Genomic DNA, 15,650 nt, shown 5'->3' on the forward strand with positions numbered 1-15,650 from the left:
TTTGGAAGAATCTGTTTTAAACTTGGTGTGCCTTGTAGAAATCAGCACCATTCACTGAAAAAAAAGAGAGAATTGTCTATAACATTCCACAACCTTAACCCTTTTGAAAACTCTTAACAGATCAGTTCTTGATAAAAAGGTATACAGTTCAGGTGGAAGAACAGGATTTTCTGTAATATTCCAAAAAAATAGTGAAATTGCAAGATTTGTTAATATTGAGCTACTCGGTGAAACTTGACAACAAAACTTCAGTAAATTGTATTGGCCACTCTGTTCCCTTCCCTTTAACATTGAGGGTTCCTGTTTGTTTTCAGGGTGATGTAAGTCTTGTTGCATGAAATATAAAAATAGCCTTGTGACTATCTCATTTCCCTGCTGATACATGTGTTCATGTGTGTATTGAGACAAAAGCTAATGGTTAGTGTTATGCAGCAGCTGAACTGGAGCCTTGTTCCTCATGGGTTCTAAACAGTTTCATCTTGTTCCATACATACTTACCTCAGGGGTGGGGAACCATATCAGATCGGCAGACCAATTAATATTTCCTCCATCTATCTCAGGTCGAGTTTAACAGGTAGGTGGAGCTGACCTGATATAACAATCACCTGATATAACAGTGACATAGGTAGATTCATAAACAGAAGAACTCAAGACTACAATACTTAATTGTAGGCCCCAAGTGTATTTACTAATAACAAGCTCAACTCAATTCTCTGAATGCTGCAACTTATGTAGCCAAAATGGACCCACCTGTGCACAAGAGGGAGGCATCAGCAGGCTCAAAAGATGTGCAGAAAGACAAAAAATGTTCTGGAGCTGGGGAAACCCCAATGACAGCTCAATAAGGATTGAGCAGTGGACACAGAATTGTCGGGAGTGGGTGACAGGAGCAGGTCAGCAATAACTCACCCAGCTTCAGTGAAGTTAACTCTTTATTCAAAGAAACAAAACAGCTCAGGCCTAGTGAGTACAGCAGTTCTTCCCAGTAGATATTTCTTCACTGAGGCAGTTGCAAGGACTGAAGGTCCATGCCTTCCCACAGCTCCCTAAGTCTCCTCCTTCCTCAGGTCCTTCCCATGCAATCTGAGACTCTTGACACCTTTGTTTGCTTTTGCTCCACCCTCTTCATACCTCTTCTGGTTCTGGGAGACCAGCAGAGAGGGGAACTGGTTGCAGGAGGGGAAGACCTCCTGGCTTCTTCAGCAGCCTGCCTCATCTCTGCCTCTTGGGTCCCATCCTCTCCAACCTCTGCTTTTACCACAGCCTCTTCCACTAAACCCTGTTACCTCATTTGCTTCTGACACCCTCCTCCTCCTCCCAGTTTGCTCCCTCTTCTCCCTCTGACTACTCATCATCATCCCACCTCCAATCCCCTGGCTCTGAGCCCTCCTTCCTTAAGGGTTCTCCAGCTGGTGCCTCCCATCGCTCCTCTGCATCCAGCCAGTCCATGACAAGAATGCTGACTATATTGAGGGAGAAACTCAGAAAACCCAGTTATCTGATATAGGCTGTGAGCCTTTGAAGCAGAACTCCAACCCTTTTACATTATCTAAAGCATTTCCATTTCCCCTTCTACCTACTTTTCAGGGTTTTCCTTACCCTTTTCAACACTCAGTCTTTGGGCATGAATATGTTAAGTCCTCATTTGGGAGGATTGCTCCATTTATTATTATTATTTTTAAAAAGATTTTTACTTCTGCAAACTTCAGGGTTACTCTGAAGATACCATCATCTTTTGCATGGGTGACATTTTGGCTCTATAAAAATGCTTGTTCAAAGACTTGAGCTTGGTATTAGACAAGTGGGGCCCCCACAATAAACTGTTTCAACATATTCCAACATGTTTCCTGTGCTTGCAAGTGCTGATAAAAATAAGAGTTGGCTCACAGATGAAAACATTTAAAAACGTTTAAAATGCAACTCTTTTGCAAGTAAGCCGACGGATTGTGTCCCTTTACTATGCAATAAGCGCTTCATTGGGTCTGGAAGCAGGAATGAGCAGACTATTTCAGTAGCCTCACTTCTGATTTTATATGAGCAACTCTTTCTTCCATCCCTAGGGGACATTTCAAAACAGCTTTGGTTCCCCTGCAAACAATGGCTTTTTCTACATATCAATCTAGGTGTCTCTGATCTTCAACTCCAGCCATTATATTCTATTCTCCCCTTCCACCTGTTTGTCACTGTTTTTTCACTTGGCCATGCCACATTATTATGGGGCAAGGTTGTTTGTTCTCCCCCGTATATATTTTCCCCTACCTTTTTTGTTTGTGTATTTTGCAAACGTCAGGATTATAACACTGTCTGCTGGTACCTCATGTGTGTTGTACTTTGGGCTAAATAAACATGAGTGCCGGAAGACTCAAATTGGTATTGGTATGTAAATGATGAAGACTGATGGAGAAAGAAAATAGAGATTGATAAGGAATAATCAGAACAGAAAATGAGTTGCAGAAAAGACAAACCTGTTGGCGGGTGAGGAAGGATTTTGCTGATGTAGTAGTTTTTGCGGAAGGTTTGAAGGAACAGCAGGAAGAAGCGTAATGAAAAGAAGCACATCTTATTTATTTATTTTTCAGCATTTATAGTTTTCAGTATTTATATAATTTTCAAATGCTTTAGAAAACTATTTAAACAAAGCATATAATACAATAACTAAGACCAATTCTTTTGTAAAAAAAAAATATCAAGAGGAAAAATTGAATTTACAGGCAACTCCTGATTTGTACAGGGGTTCTGTTCCAGGACATTGCATGCTTTCATGAAATAATGTGCAATTGAAACAGCCTGTTCTACCTCTGCCCTGCCCCACCCTTTAATGACGTCTTTTATTATGTTACTGGATATTTTTTGGTTCGGCACTGTGCGTGTGTGTGAAATCGCACACGTATCGGTTCGCACCTAAAATGAAGGTTGCCTGTATTTCAAGTCAGCGATAAAAAGGAATATCATCCTAGCAGTGCTTGCTGTAAACTCTGATCAGCTGGTTGGGTCTTATAGCAAGCCCATTTGGGGCAGGAATCAGCTACACTGCAGAGTTGCTTTTTGGGAAGTCTGTAGCCAGGGCTCGCTGCCACTGCTGATCAGATGATGGGCACCAATAGCAAGCCTTGCTTGCCAAGAATGCCCCTGCGTGTCCACCAGCCCCACACCAGATGTCATTTATGGGATCAGGTGTCGGGCAGGTGGATGTGGTTTGAGGAAGATTGCCTTGTAGGCCAAATCATATTCTGTTGTTGTTGTTGTTGTTTAGTCGTGTCCGACTCTTCGTGACCCCATGGACCAGAGCACGCCAGGCATATCATATCATATCAAATCATATCCTATACTGGACCTAATGTGGCCTTCAAGTTGCTCACTCCCTGATATAAAGTAAAAGGGAGGGGGAAACCCCTCTCTTATAATCACAAATGTGAAATGAGAAATTTAAGCTTTCATCACAGCCTGGTTCTGGAACAAGCTTTGTTCAGCACCTCAGTATACAGGACTCCTTCCTGTCATTTCAACTCTACTTCCCATACAAGCACCAGATGTCAGTCATGTGCTCATCTGTCACTACTTTTCTATCTTAAATGCCAGAATTAATTTCCACAATTATGTCAGCAGGTGAAAGCACTGTCATTCAGAGGGTGTTTTGACCTATAAATTACTCAGTTCTCACTCGACTGTCTTGGGCTAAGTTCTGAAGAATTCTACCTTGGAAATACATTTGTACAATTGCTTCAGGTCTATTGTTTTCCTGAGATATCAACTATTGCATATGACGATCTAGTATATGATACTCCAGCAAAACTTTCAGCCTGTCAGATAACCAGACAGGTTGTTGGCAAACAATATTGTTGTGCAGTAGGGTGCTGGGTGCCATGCTATATATGTAGCATGTCCCTATGCATGTCATTGTAGTCTGAGGTCTTGATCATACTAAGGCTTGCATATTCAAGTCTGCAGAACTATAACCTGCCCCCCTTATCCCCACAGAGAACTAACTAGGGACTTGGCTTGTTGCTATCTCAAATGGCAAAAATTATGGCTTGGATCCCAAGTATCTGCCTTGTTCACTTTGGACGATGGGCGTGGCTTGGAACAGCCCTGTCCCTCTGTATCTCCTCCACATCATATCCCATACCATTGTAACAGGTTCTTCGGCTGCCACAAGCAAGTTTGGGGGCTGCAGATGGAGTCAGCAAATTCCTGTTTCATGCACATGAAATCCACTGCATTGACCAAACTATAGAATCTAATCCAATGTCTTGTAAAACTTTATTTTGGGAGATTTCTATTCCAAATTACATAGAAGCTGTTTTGTTAAATAATGCTTTTTATACTTCGCTTGGCTAGAAAGGTTTCCTTGCTCCCATACTTCAGCATCTCTTCATGAGAGTGAGAATCATGCATGTATTTATAACAATGCATCTATGAACAAAGTGTGGGTGCAACAATAAAATACATCTGGGCAAATAATTACAGTGGTACCTCGGGTTACATATGCTTCAGGTTACATACGCTTCAGGTTACAGACTCCGCTAACCCAGAAATATTACCTCGGGTTAAGAACTTTGCTTCAGGATAAGAACAGAAATCGTGCAACAGTGGCGCAGTGGCAGCAGGAGGCCCCATTAGCTAATGTGGTGCTTCAGGTTAAGAACAGTTTCAGGTTAAGAACAGACCTCCAGAACGAATTAAGTTCTTAACCTGAGGTACCACTGTATGTAGCTGTGTTTAGACACGCATACTACTTGTTGTATATATAATATATTTATTATACTGGGGGCCCTGTTGCTCATTTTGTGGTGTGTGCCATCCATTTGTATGACATAAATTTTAAACCCGTATCTAGAACCAGAACTAAATTTTATGCACTCCACAGGGTTGTTTTCTTTTACATCTTAGGTTTGTTTGAAGAACAGCTCCATGCCCATGAACCATGTTTGAAATGTACAATACTTCTTTAAAAGAATGCTTATGGTGGTACGATTGGTGCTTGGTGTTCAAGGAAAGAGTACAATAGCAAAATATGCAACATGCCAGATGGGATGCCTATTAGCTCTTGCCATGAGTTGAGACTTTTGCTTCACCCAGCTATAAATGAGAACTTTAGCAGTAACAGTGTGAATTCCAAAATACTTACACAGTCTGCTAGTGTTACCACAGCAAGCCTGTAGACGTGGGGAAATTGTGAACCCTTGCATATGCATTTCCAGTGTATTTTACATCCTATAATAGTATCCTAGTAAATTGACTACATGAGGTGTATCCTCTGTTATATTATTGGGAAATTCTGGCAAAAGAAAGCTAGAAAATTATTAACACCTGTAGAAATTTTACCAGAAACATTCCTGTAATTGACCCATTTTGACTTTCAAACTGAATTTTAAATAAATGAAATAGATACCAGTAATTTTAAATGAGAACATTAGTGTAATTAAGACAGAAAGATCACCAAAGTACAGAATAAAGTGAAACGCTCAAACATCTGCATGTAAGTGCTGATTTTAAAAGTGCATTGTGTACCAAGCTACAGACACATGTTGTCAGAATTTATAAACATGTTCATTATCTGTTTTGTTTTATTTTAGCTTATCCTAGTAGTCATCTTATTTTAATTAAAAATAAAATTCTTCTTCGGAAAGCTATTAGACCACTGAGAATTGAATGTTAGTGCATATGTTGTGTATTAGAATACTGTAGGTAATTTTACTGCTGCTAACTTAAAATCCTCAAGGGGGAGTTAATTACAGGAAAACCTTTCTAAATATCAGCTGCATATTTTCCATGACAAGAGGTTTTTCAACTCTCATTGAATAATTCCAGAACCAGAGTTTTGTTTAGTTATATCTACTGGTACATTTGAACGAAGAAAAAGAAAGTGCGTGTGCGTGTGTGTGTGTGTAAAATTCTCTTCCCCTTTGACCAGTACTGTAAACAAACATTTACGAATAAATTTTAAAAGCTGTTTGTTTGTAGGAAAATGTGTGAGATGAAAAATGGCCTTTTATTGCAGATTAAACTTATGTCTTTTAAAAACTGAATTCTTAGGTACCCAAATGGTTGGTTTGCCTATTGTGCTAATGTAAAGTTTTACTTGAAATTTATGTTCACATGTTTACAGAGACAATTAAGCTTTATGTATGGCCACTAGGGATTGCTTTCCTCTGTAAATGTTTGCAGATTAAAGGTTTTTTAAAAATAAGCCCCTGGAACCTCAAGCCATGTATGGCAATAATCAAAAAGTAATGAGCAACGTGTTGAAACTGGCTAGCCGGGATGTGTTTGGCATGATTCCAAAAGGAGACATAGTCCAATATGTTGCTTTTAAGGCTACCCAAAATTATGCACAAGTTTGCAGCTCTTTTGAGTAATAGAAATCTGAATACATTTCCTATGTTCTCCAGCTGCAACATGGAGAGTAATAGTGAGATAAGTAGTGAATTGCTGCCTCCTATCTGTTTCTTCTTGTCAGTTTAAAATAAGAAGAAAATGCATTTAAACATAGAAAGACAGCATAGTTTGGAACAGAATAGGAGTGTGTGTGGTGTTCTCCTGAAACTCAAGATGCATTTAATCCAAATAAATAAACATACAGTGGGTTTATGCATTTTCAAAAAGTTGGTATTGATAGTCATCGTTGCATTCCTGCCATGTACCCTTGATTAGAATGTGTTACATTAAAAATATTCTGGTTTTGGTTGGAGAGTCTGAGATTATGCTGGATTCTTTTGTTGTTGGGATGAGAGAGTACAAGCTTGGGGTAAATTCAGCCCAGTCTGTCAAGCGTTTGCACAGAAGTAAGACCCTGGTTCAGTTGGGCTTTCTTTCCTGGTAAATGCAATCAGATTGCAGCCTTGTACGCTTAGTCCGACGTAAATGGCACTGGATTGAAGATGGTTGACTTCCAATTAATTAAGCGTCCATAGGATTGCAGCCTTGGTAACCTAAGCACTCTCCACTAGCTTGAGCCCCTGTAGTGTTTAAAAATTCACAGATCTCTTAACGCTGATAACCTTTCCGTTCACCTCCCGCATCCTTTGAAGGTGCAAGCTTCTGTGTAAGTCTAGAGTGACTTCCTCTGCTAGAGGGCTGGCGTTGGCGCTCCCTCTAGAGAGAAGGGGATGCTCTGTGTGTGTGTGTGTGTGTGTGTGTGTGTTGAAAAGCTACCCTCCTCCTCCCCTCCTGCCAGAGCCCGCGTAGCCAAATCTATTCGTCTGTACTCCAGGGAGTGCGTGTGCGTCTAGAGGACTCGTCCCTTTATTGGTGCGAGGGAAAGTCCCCGTCGATGCTGAAGCGCCTGGTAGCCTCTCTGTACATATCATTCACTTGCACTCTCTAAAAGGCTGAAGTCCTCCTGCGCGCGCTGCCTCGCCCGCAAGTGTCAATGAATTCAGCGGTGCTGAGTAAACAGGCAGAGGGGCTCTGGCTCTCTCCATGTCGCCGTCTGAGCATTTCAAATCATGTGGCAGTCTGGCATTTATCGTTCTGCACAGGATTGTTGACGATCTTTCTTTTTTCTTTTTGGAAAAAAATTACAAACCGGTAGCGCATATTGGAGAGGGACCACTGGAGGCCCCCCCGGCGCCTGTTAAAAATAAAATAAATAAAAGAGCTCAGCTTCTGCAGCCCGGAGCTGATTTCGTAAAATTATCGACGGTTCCTGCTGCCTTAAGACTTTGAGCCCTTTTATATATATATAAAGTGAGATACAAACAGCTACTCTGATTTTTTGTTGTTGCGCAGACATGTTCTGGTTAAAAAAGGGAGGAGGGGAAGAACTATAAATCCCCCTTCCTTATTTGAAAAAGTTGGCCTGATTCTGTGTAACGCAGAGACACAAAAGGTGCGGCCGAGGGAGTTGCTCGAAGTAGCTTTTATCGGACGAAGTTTCCGTAGAAAATGCGCGCTAGACAAAAGAAGGAAAAAGTCTGTTCAGCTTTGGGGTAGAGTTATATGGAATTTGGAAAGGCTGGCTCAGTTCTACCATGGTGTGGGTCTTTTCTCCCGCTTGTCCTTCGCACCCCCCCCCCCCCGAGAAACATTCAGGGCAAACAGTGCCGCCCTGCTGAGAGATTGCCTTGCTGCCTCTCGCCGTGACGCAGGTGCACCTCTTCGAAGCTTCAAAGAGGACAGGCTAAAAGGGGGGCTTAGTGTGGATCTGCAGGATCCTGCTCGCTGTCGAAGCGCGAAGCGAGCGAGGGAAGGTCCTAGGACGACGTCCTAACACGATCAGCTTCCCTCGGAGTAGAGCTGGGAGACGTAATCCGGTTCCCCAGCCTTGAGCCACGTAGCTCTCCTCCTACCTTTCCAAGCATAGGACCAAACGCCCAGGGGCCGAGGTCCATTCGCGCCCCCTCAATAAAATATTTGAGGGGGCCTCCCCTCAAAAAAGGTTGATGGTCTGTTCAAATGCTGTGCATGCGCCGCCTCTTGTGATCAGTTATAAGGGCTACTCCCTCCCCATTTTTTATACAAGTTGGCACCCCTGTTCCCAAGTTTGTTGCGCAGAAAAGAACTTTCCAAGATTCCTTAAAGGAAGCTTCGCCAACCGTGCGCGCAACCCCCAAAAGCTGCCCTATGCGATTTCCCCTTAACGGCGCCGTCCTGTCATACTGACTCCGAAGGCAGACCTTTGTGCAGTGGGGGTTACTCCCGGGTAAAAAAGGCACAGGATCGCCCCTGTGTCGCAGGCATGCTGTAGCCCCCGCACGTCCGAAGGGGCTTCCCTCGGGCCAGTGCGCGAAGGACGCTACTGGCTTGCCCTTTGGAGCAGCCCCTCCACGGCTGGTGGCAGCGGGTTGTTTGTGGCTCGGGGCCGCCTTGGGAGTCCGGCTGCATTTTGCCCGTGGCTGCCCAGCCAGAGAGCAGCGAGGGACGTCCCTCCCTCCGCGGCGGGGGCTGCAGTGCGGCCGGAGCCCCCGTCGGGCAAAGCCATCACGTTCTCAGGCTTCGAGGGCAGCAAGGCGAAGGAGCCCCTTCCAGGAGCTGGCAGCCGGCGGAGTCCACAGCTCCTTGGCCGGCCCGAGAAGAGCCCGAGGCAGCCGTCCTCAGACGGGAGAATCGGTGTGAGTTTGGAGTGATGTGGAAGGCGTTGCTGTGTCTGGGCTCCACCAGGTCTGAATTGGCTCCCCCTGAATAAAGAATAGTCCTAGCCATAGAACAGTTAAACCAAAGTGGTTGGGGCAAAAATAAAATAAAATAAAAATCGACAACCCCACCAAGTGCTTCCTTCCTGAGTTAATCAGAGGTGCTGGATTTACGCAAAAGGTCTTGCTTTGCTGGTTTATGGATCGCATCCCCTCCCCACATAAGGATGCTCGATCACATTTTACAACTGGGGGTCATGCATGTCCCCCCCCCCCCCGGAAGCAGGTCCCCTGACTCCGACGGGGCTTGCTGCCTAGTATAGACTTGCAGTCTTGGTTTCTTGAGACGCACCCAGCTAGTTCGTTCCCTTTTCTTTAAATCTCCCATTTTGATTTAATTTACAGAGGTATAAGTTTGCTATCAGGGTGAGTTGTGGTTTATTATTATTATTGTGGGTGGGGATATTTGTTGTTGTTGTTGTAGTAAAAAAATTAAAAATACTGGAAGGGGGATGCTTGTTTCAAATATCTCGTAAGTAGGGCTAAAAGCTCTCAGTCCTGGCTGTGTTAATCGGTTTACAAGTAGCTCTGCCGGCTCACTCGCTTCCCAACCAGCGTGGGTTAGAGGTGGCTGGCTGGCGGATTTATTCCCAGCTGAGCCCCTCTTTGCTTGAGTCTCCGGCATGTGTGCAATAAGCAAGGTTATTCCTCGCCCCCCCCTCCCCGACCTTCCTTCCCTGTAACTGTTGCCTCTCCGAGTTGATGGACAGCCGCGTTTCTCTTTCATTTCAGCTCCAGATGAAGATGTACTTGTTAAAGGAAAGCAGTCCATCAAGAGTCAGGCTTTAGGAAATCAGAACTCTGAGAGCGAAATTCTCCTGGAAGGCGACGATGATACCTTGTCATCCATTGAAGAGAAGGAACTGGAGAACTTAACTGGTAACTTCAGCTGTCTATTACCTGCTCCTTCCGACTTGGTTCCCCCTCCCCTTACTCCTTTACCTCCTCCTTGGCAACATCTTCTCTGCAAGGGGGGGGGGGAGACATGGGGCATATGGCTCTTTCCCATAACTGGATTAATGAAGATAAATTTCTGAATAGGGGAAATGACCTTTATATTGCCACTTAAATTATTAATTTTAGCTGGATATATATATATATATATATATATATGAATGAAAGGTCAGGCCAGATCCTGTACAAAAGTAGATTATGCTAGCTTCCCCCCTCCCACCTCATTGACACTAGTGTTACAGCGCATTGGAACAAGAAGGCAATCTGAACAAGTAAATCATAAAGCGTATTTATATATTTGTTCAAAAGCAAAACACCTCTCTGCATCAAAGGCAATCATTCCGTAATTCTTTTAAGCTAATTGTTCTGCCAGCCTCCTTTGTGTAAGTCTAAACCTTCATTTACTACTTTTTAAAAAAAAAAACCTGAGAAACAGGTTATTCTTACCATAATAGATTGGCTTAGTTGCAAACTGAACAAAACAATGTTTTTCTGCTTTAGAGGTTTATAGCCAAGCCCCCTATTCACTGGACTGGAATTGCAATCTGGGAATGAATAGTGTAGAATTTTGGGTCTAGGTATATATCACTTGGTCCGCTCCCAAAACAAGAATATCCCTTGTGTTTAAATTCTGTTTTGCTGGAAGAAGTGGAAATGGGGGCTTATTCATTTTTATTTATGCACAAAGATCTAAAAATCTCTATTTCAGTTCATTACCTATTGCATCATCTGTTTGGTGCCTTATAATTAAAAACTAAGCATGAAAATATAGTCTACTGTCAAAGCGCTGCACCAATCAGTAAAGCAGCAACATAATTTAATAGAGGGGCTCTCAATGAACCTGTTCTTCAACAGACCCTGCAAGAGCATCCAATCCATGTCCTCCTCTTCTCCACCCCCTTCTACATTTGTTGCTTCTGCTAATACATTCATACTGTAATAGAGGTGAAAGGGGAGTTTAATTATATAATCTTGACAATGGCAATAGGATTAAGAAGTAATCCTTGCTAATAAAGTAGTGTGGGTTACGAATGAAGTTGAAATTGTCAGGGGTTTTCAGCGGGACCTGAGCTGCCCTGGCTTCTGCAGCTGTCTGCTTGCCCTGTAATTGAATGTCTGAAAGTGATTGAAAAAATGTTATTTCTTCCCTGGATTACATGCTAATGTACAGAGGGCAAAGGGAGACAGCAAAAGAACACATAGCTGCTTATTTCATCCATTTGTGGGAATGAGCTTTGGGAAATCATGGAGGTAGTGCAGCTCTCGGATGCCCATCTGCAAACACAATGTATTTGTACGCTGGGAATAGAGGGCAAAGCTGCTCTGATCTCAGCAGAGCATCTCCTCTATTGTGCTACTGGCACACATTGAGATTGATGCAAGATTAAAGACCATCACACCTCCTAACAATTGACAGAAATGACAATTCATCTGAATTTTTTTGGCAGTTATTCACCCATTGATTACCTAAGCGTGTGCACCTCATTTATACACACTTTATTAATGCAAAAGGGAATGTGTCACACATGCAGTTTACAGTATTTTTAAACAAAGGCCTGCAGCTGACAAATATGCCCTTCCGTGGTCTCTGTGTTCCCTGCTTTTTAATGAGTTGGATGACAAATATAAACCACTTTCCTGCTTTATATAATGGCCTGCATATTGTTAGATCTGTACCCAGCCTATTGTTTTGAGTAGTACACTGATCTGTCTCTGTGATAAACCCTGTGGAGATGTGATTATTCCAATAAAAATTCATTCAGTTGGAAACCAACGCTCCAGCTGTTTATTCCCACAGTCCCTAAGCTGCACTAACACTGTGTGTGGATTCCTTGAAAAATATTTAAAAGGCAGGCTGAACCCACTTCTCAAATGCTATATGTCTCAGTCTCTAGCAATGGGTAGCGTTTAACTTCTGAACAATAGATCCCTGCCATGCATGAAAATAAAAACCCATGTACAGAACTCATAAGCAACTTTCTAAATAAGCTAATCATCAGGAAATCTGGGTCAAATTGGTTTGCCACTCCCCCCAAACCTACACACACATATGTGAAACTAATATTTCCCATCCAACCTTCCTCTTTATGCATTTGCATTATTGTTTAGAACATGAGGTATTCGGTTCTGAAGTATTTCTAAATTTCTGGAAGAAGAAAGCTCGATGATCTAATAGCCACCTAGATGGCATACATAATTGTTTGCATTGTTTGCAGCTGTAGTTGTTCAAATGTCTGGCAGTCCCAAGTGCAGCAAATGCATTGCATGTGTACTTGCGGGGGACTGGGGACTTATAAGAATTTAATTTATAAATCCAGTCCTTTTTGTGGAGGGTGGCATTGGATTAAAGAGAGCTAATAAAAGAAGAACATACACTTATATCTGTGCATCTGTGCTTGTTGCGGAGACCACTGGTAACAAGGTGTTGGACTGTGGTTTTTGTTTCTTTCCCTTTGGTAGGTCCTGTTAGTCTGTCTACACCAGCTCAGCTTGTGGCCCCTTGCGCAGTAGTGAAGGGCACACTTTCCATCACCGCCTCTGAACTGTATTTTGAGGTAGATGAAGAAGAGCCGAGTTTTAAGAAAATTGACCCCAAGGTAAGAGATCATTGACCCCTCTTGTACTAACCCTTGTGACAAATTACAAGAAACCTTTAATTTTTCACCCAGTACTTTCTAAATCCATTGGACACAAGTTTCTCATATTTGTGAGTTTGTCATTTGCGGAGTTTTCGTGCTAGTGGCACTCATGTAAGTATGAAAAACAATTCACCCCAGTTCCAGTGCTAATTACTTCATAGGGCAGAAAGCCTCCTGGGAAATGCTTTGAATAAAACTGCATTAGAGCAAGAGAATGTGTGAAAGTTTAGTGGTGTTATCTATTGAAGCCTTTGTTTTACCTCAACTTTTTTATGGTACTCACTGATTTCTTACATTTGCTTTATATTACTTTGTAGCAGGCTGAAGAGTTTGTACATGCTTATTCAGAGAACATAATTGCCACTTGATACTATATATTTTAATAATATATTTTGTGTTGTGCTTCAGTTTCCCAACTCAATGCTTTGTTCAGATTATAATGATCTTTAAATGCAAGGGTAATAAAAGTCATTCCTCCCATCCCCAGAAAATCGTTTTTGCTCACAGTGTTAATGACTACTATAAGAATTGCACTTAGGAAGCTTCCATAATACTAAAATGTGATTACTGAGTGTGCCTTTTCCACCTAAAATGTGTTATGGTAGATAAATGTCTCCCAAATTTCACTAAAGCAATTGCTAAAATGCAGTGCTTTCTTCAGGGAGAAAAAAAGACAAAAATGTATACTGTATTTCTATTAGTGGGTACTTTTTTGTTGTATCTCTGTTCAATTTTATTTTTTTGAATACATCTTTCTGAAAAGGTTAATGGATAGTGGGGACTTGAACTAGACCTTGCTTAATGTTGCAGTTGTTTTTTAAAGCTTTTACTTTACTATAACAGTAGCATATTAAAACTATGAAGTTTTCTTTGAAGTACATAAACTTTCGAGTATTAGGGTGAAAGTAAAAGGTTTAGAATTGAGAAGTAGCTTCAATTTGTTTGCATGTTATTTTGGTGCTCTTTGATATTAAAATTGAAAAAGCAGTCATCAATGAAGACGTACTGTAAAATACTAACACAGCCTATTTCTTAGAACTCATTACAATACAAGAAGCTACAGTATATATTAATCAAATGTGGCTGTTCAGCCCTTGTGCATCATTCAAGGAGTAATGTAGGGTGAGATCCCTCTGCTATCTTCCCCCTCCCCTTTGAAGGATACAACTATTCCTTTTCCATCTTAAAAATGAAAATGAACAGGCAGCTTAAACTGACTGTACTTTTTAACTTTGCGGTAGAGATAGGGATCATAGAAAAGTAGCCATGTTTAATCTTGAAAATAGGAAATGTTAGAGAGAGAGAGACTCCAAACTATTTATTTCCTTTGGTGAAAACTCTCAAAGCTTACTGGTGTTTTGGTTATGAAGTCATGCAACAATGCGACATCATTCTCTTACAAGCACTGGCGTTTCCCCATGTTTCCCTTTCTCTTCTCCCCCACCCCTTTCCCAGAAGATATGGGTAACTAGAGCTTGAGTAACAACATCTCCCCTTTGAATACCAATCCTGCGTTTGCTCAGATGCCTATTTAATGGGCCTTCCTCAGTTTGATAAATTCGGCTTCTCTGTGTGTTTTTCTAAACTCCTGGGAAAGAAAACATTATGACAGGAGTTTTGAAATAAAACCTGAACTGGATGCAGCATTGATGCTGATAACATCAAAGTTTATATTCCTACTACAAGGCTGTTTTTAACAAGCAAGCTGTAGTACTATGAGCTCAGACTTGCTCTTGGAGTGAGGCAGGGGAGACCCTCAATTTATTTTGAGCCATACTCAAATAATTTGTCACAGAAAAAAAGATTTTGAATATGAAGCCACATTGCTCTAGGAAAAAACCAAACCAAAACAGAGCTGTTGTGCAAGTAGATGCATTTATATAAAGGTAGAAAATATGTTTAGTTTCCTAATGGTATGAGATGATTTGTGAAATATGGTAGGACTCTACCTCTTCAATTATAGGTTTGTCTGTGTGTGGGCCCCTACTTCAAATAAGTCCTCAATAAATTTAAAAACACACTTTTTGGGGGTGGGGGGGAATTCATTCAAATAATTTAAAAACAGATTTTCTTGAATAATAAAATACCCATAATGCTGGGGCTCCTGTCCACTTCACACAGCCCCACTGAAGGAAATGCTACTTACTGCCAAGTAAACATATTTTAGAATAGAGCTTCACATTTAGAGAAAACATGTTGGAAAATATCCTAGTGGACTAAGTAGGTTTTTTTTTGTGTTTGTAAAAATCTAAACTTTGTTTGTATAAAGCCTGAAGCCATAATGTGGAACTATTTAAATAAATAAAAAGGGGAAACAAATTCACTAGAACAATTTGAAAATCCTTTTCTCAAATGCAAATCATTTTAATATGGAAATGCATGGTCCTGGGGATGCTAGCATAACATTAAAAAACCCTGTTAAAGGTCTAGTTCCCTTTTGTATTTTGTTCTATATCCTTTCTTCCTGAAGCAGGGTCTACATAAAAGCCAGAGGAAACCAAATGTTTGCAGCAAATAAATTGACTAGTTGTAGGGTATTAATAATTCAGAGTAAATCTATATGGCCTTGAAATTCAAAGTCAAATTGGACTTGGGTACTTACTCAGCTTTAATAAATGAGAAGCCCACATGCAGAGAGAAATTATCCTCTCCTTCACATAATGAATGTATACTCAATCTCATAGCCACTGTTAATGCAGCCCCAAATATTACCAAACACATAAGTTGTTATTGTTTTTAAGTATAAATGCTTCTTTCCCCACCTGAATATTTACATATCTTCTGTAACAGAAAACAGAGATGTTAAAAAGATATTTACTGGGGGGTTCCCCGCCCCAGAGATCTCCCTTAACATTGTGTTATTTTGTTCCCTTCCATCCATAGATATTTGTGTGAGAGAGATATCCCTTCTTTACGGAGAAGT

At 41.4% G+C, this 15,650-nt stretch overlaps 1 protein-coding gene across 4 annotated transcripts in view; it reads left to right on the plus strand.

Moving 5' to 3' along the window:
• The window catches only part of LRBA (LPS responsive beige-like anchor protein), a 360,426-nt gene that overhangs the window by 189,961 nt on the left and 154,815 nt on the right, over positions 1-15,650 (plus strand). For all 4 annotated transcript variants that reach the window (XM_081021326.1, XM_081021329.1, XM_081021328.1 and 1 more), the window contains exons 39-40: positions 9,867-10,013; positions 12,549-12,685. In XM_081021326.1, the coding sequence (XP_080877452.1) occupies positions 9,867-10,013; positions 12,549-12,685 (284 nt within the window). The remainder of the gene's footprint in view (positions 1-9,866; positions 10,014-12,548; positions 12,686-15,650) is intronic.

This window comes from Podarcis pityusensis (assembly GCF_964106645.2).
Source record: "Podarcis pityusensis genome assembly, chromosome: 9".
NCBI lineage: Eukaryota > Metazoa > Chordata > Lepidosauria > Squamata > Lacertidae > Podarcis > Podarcis pityusensis.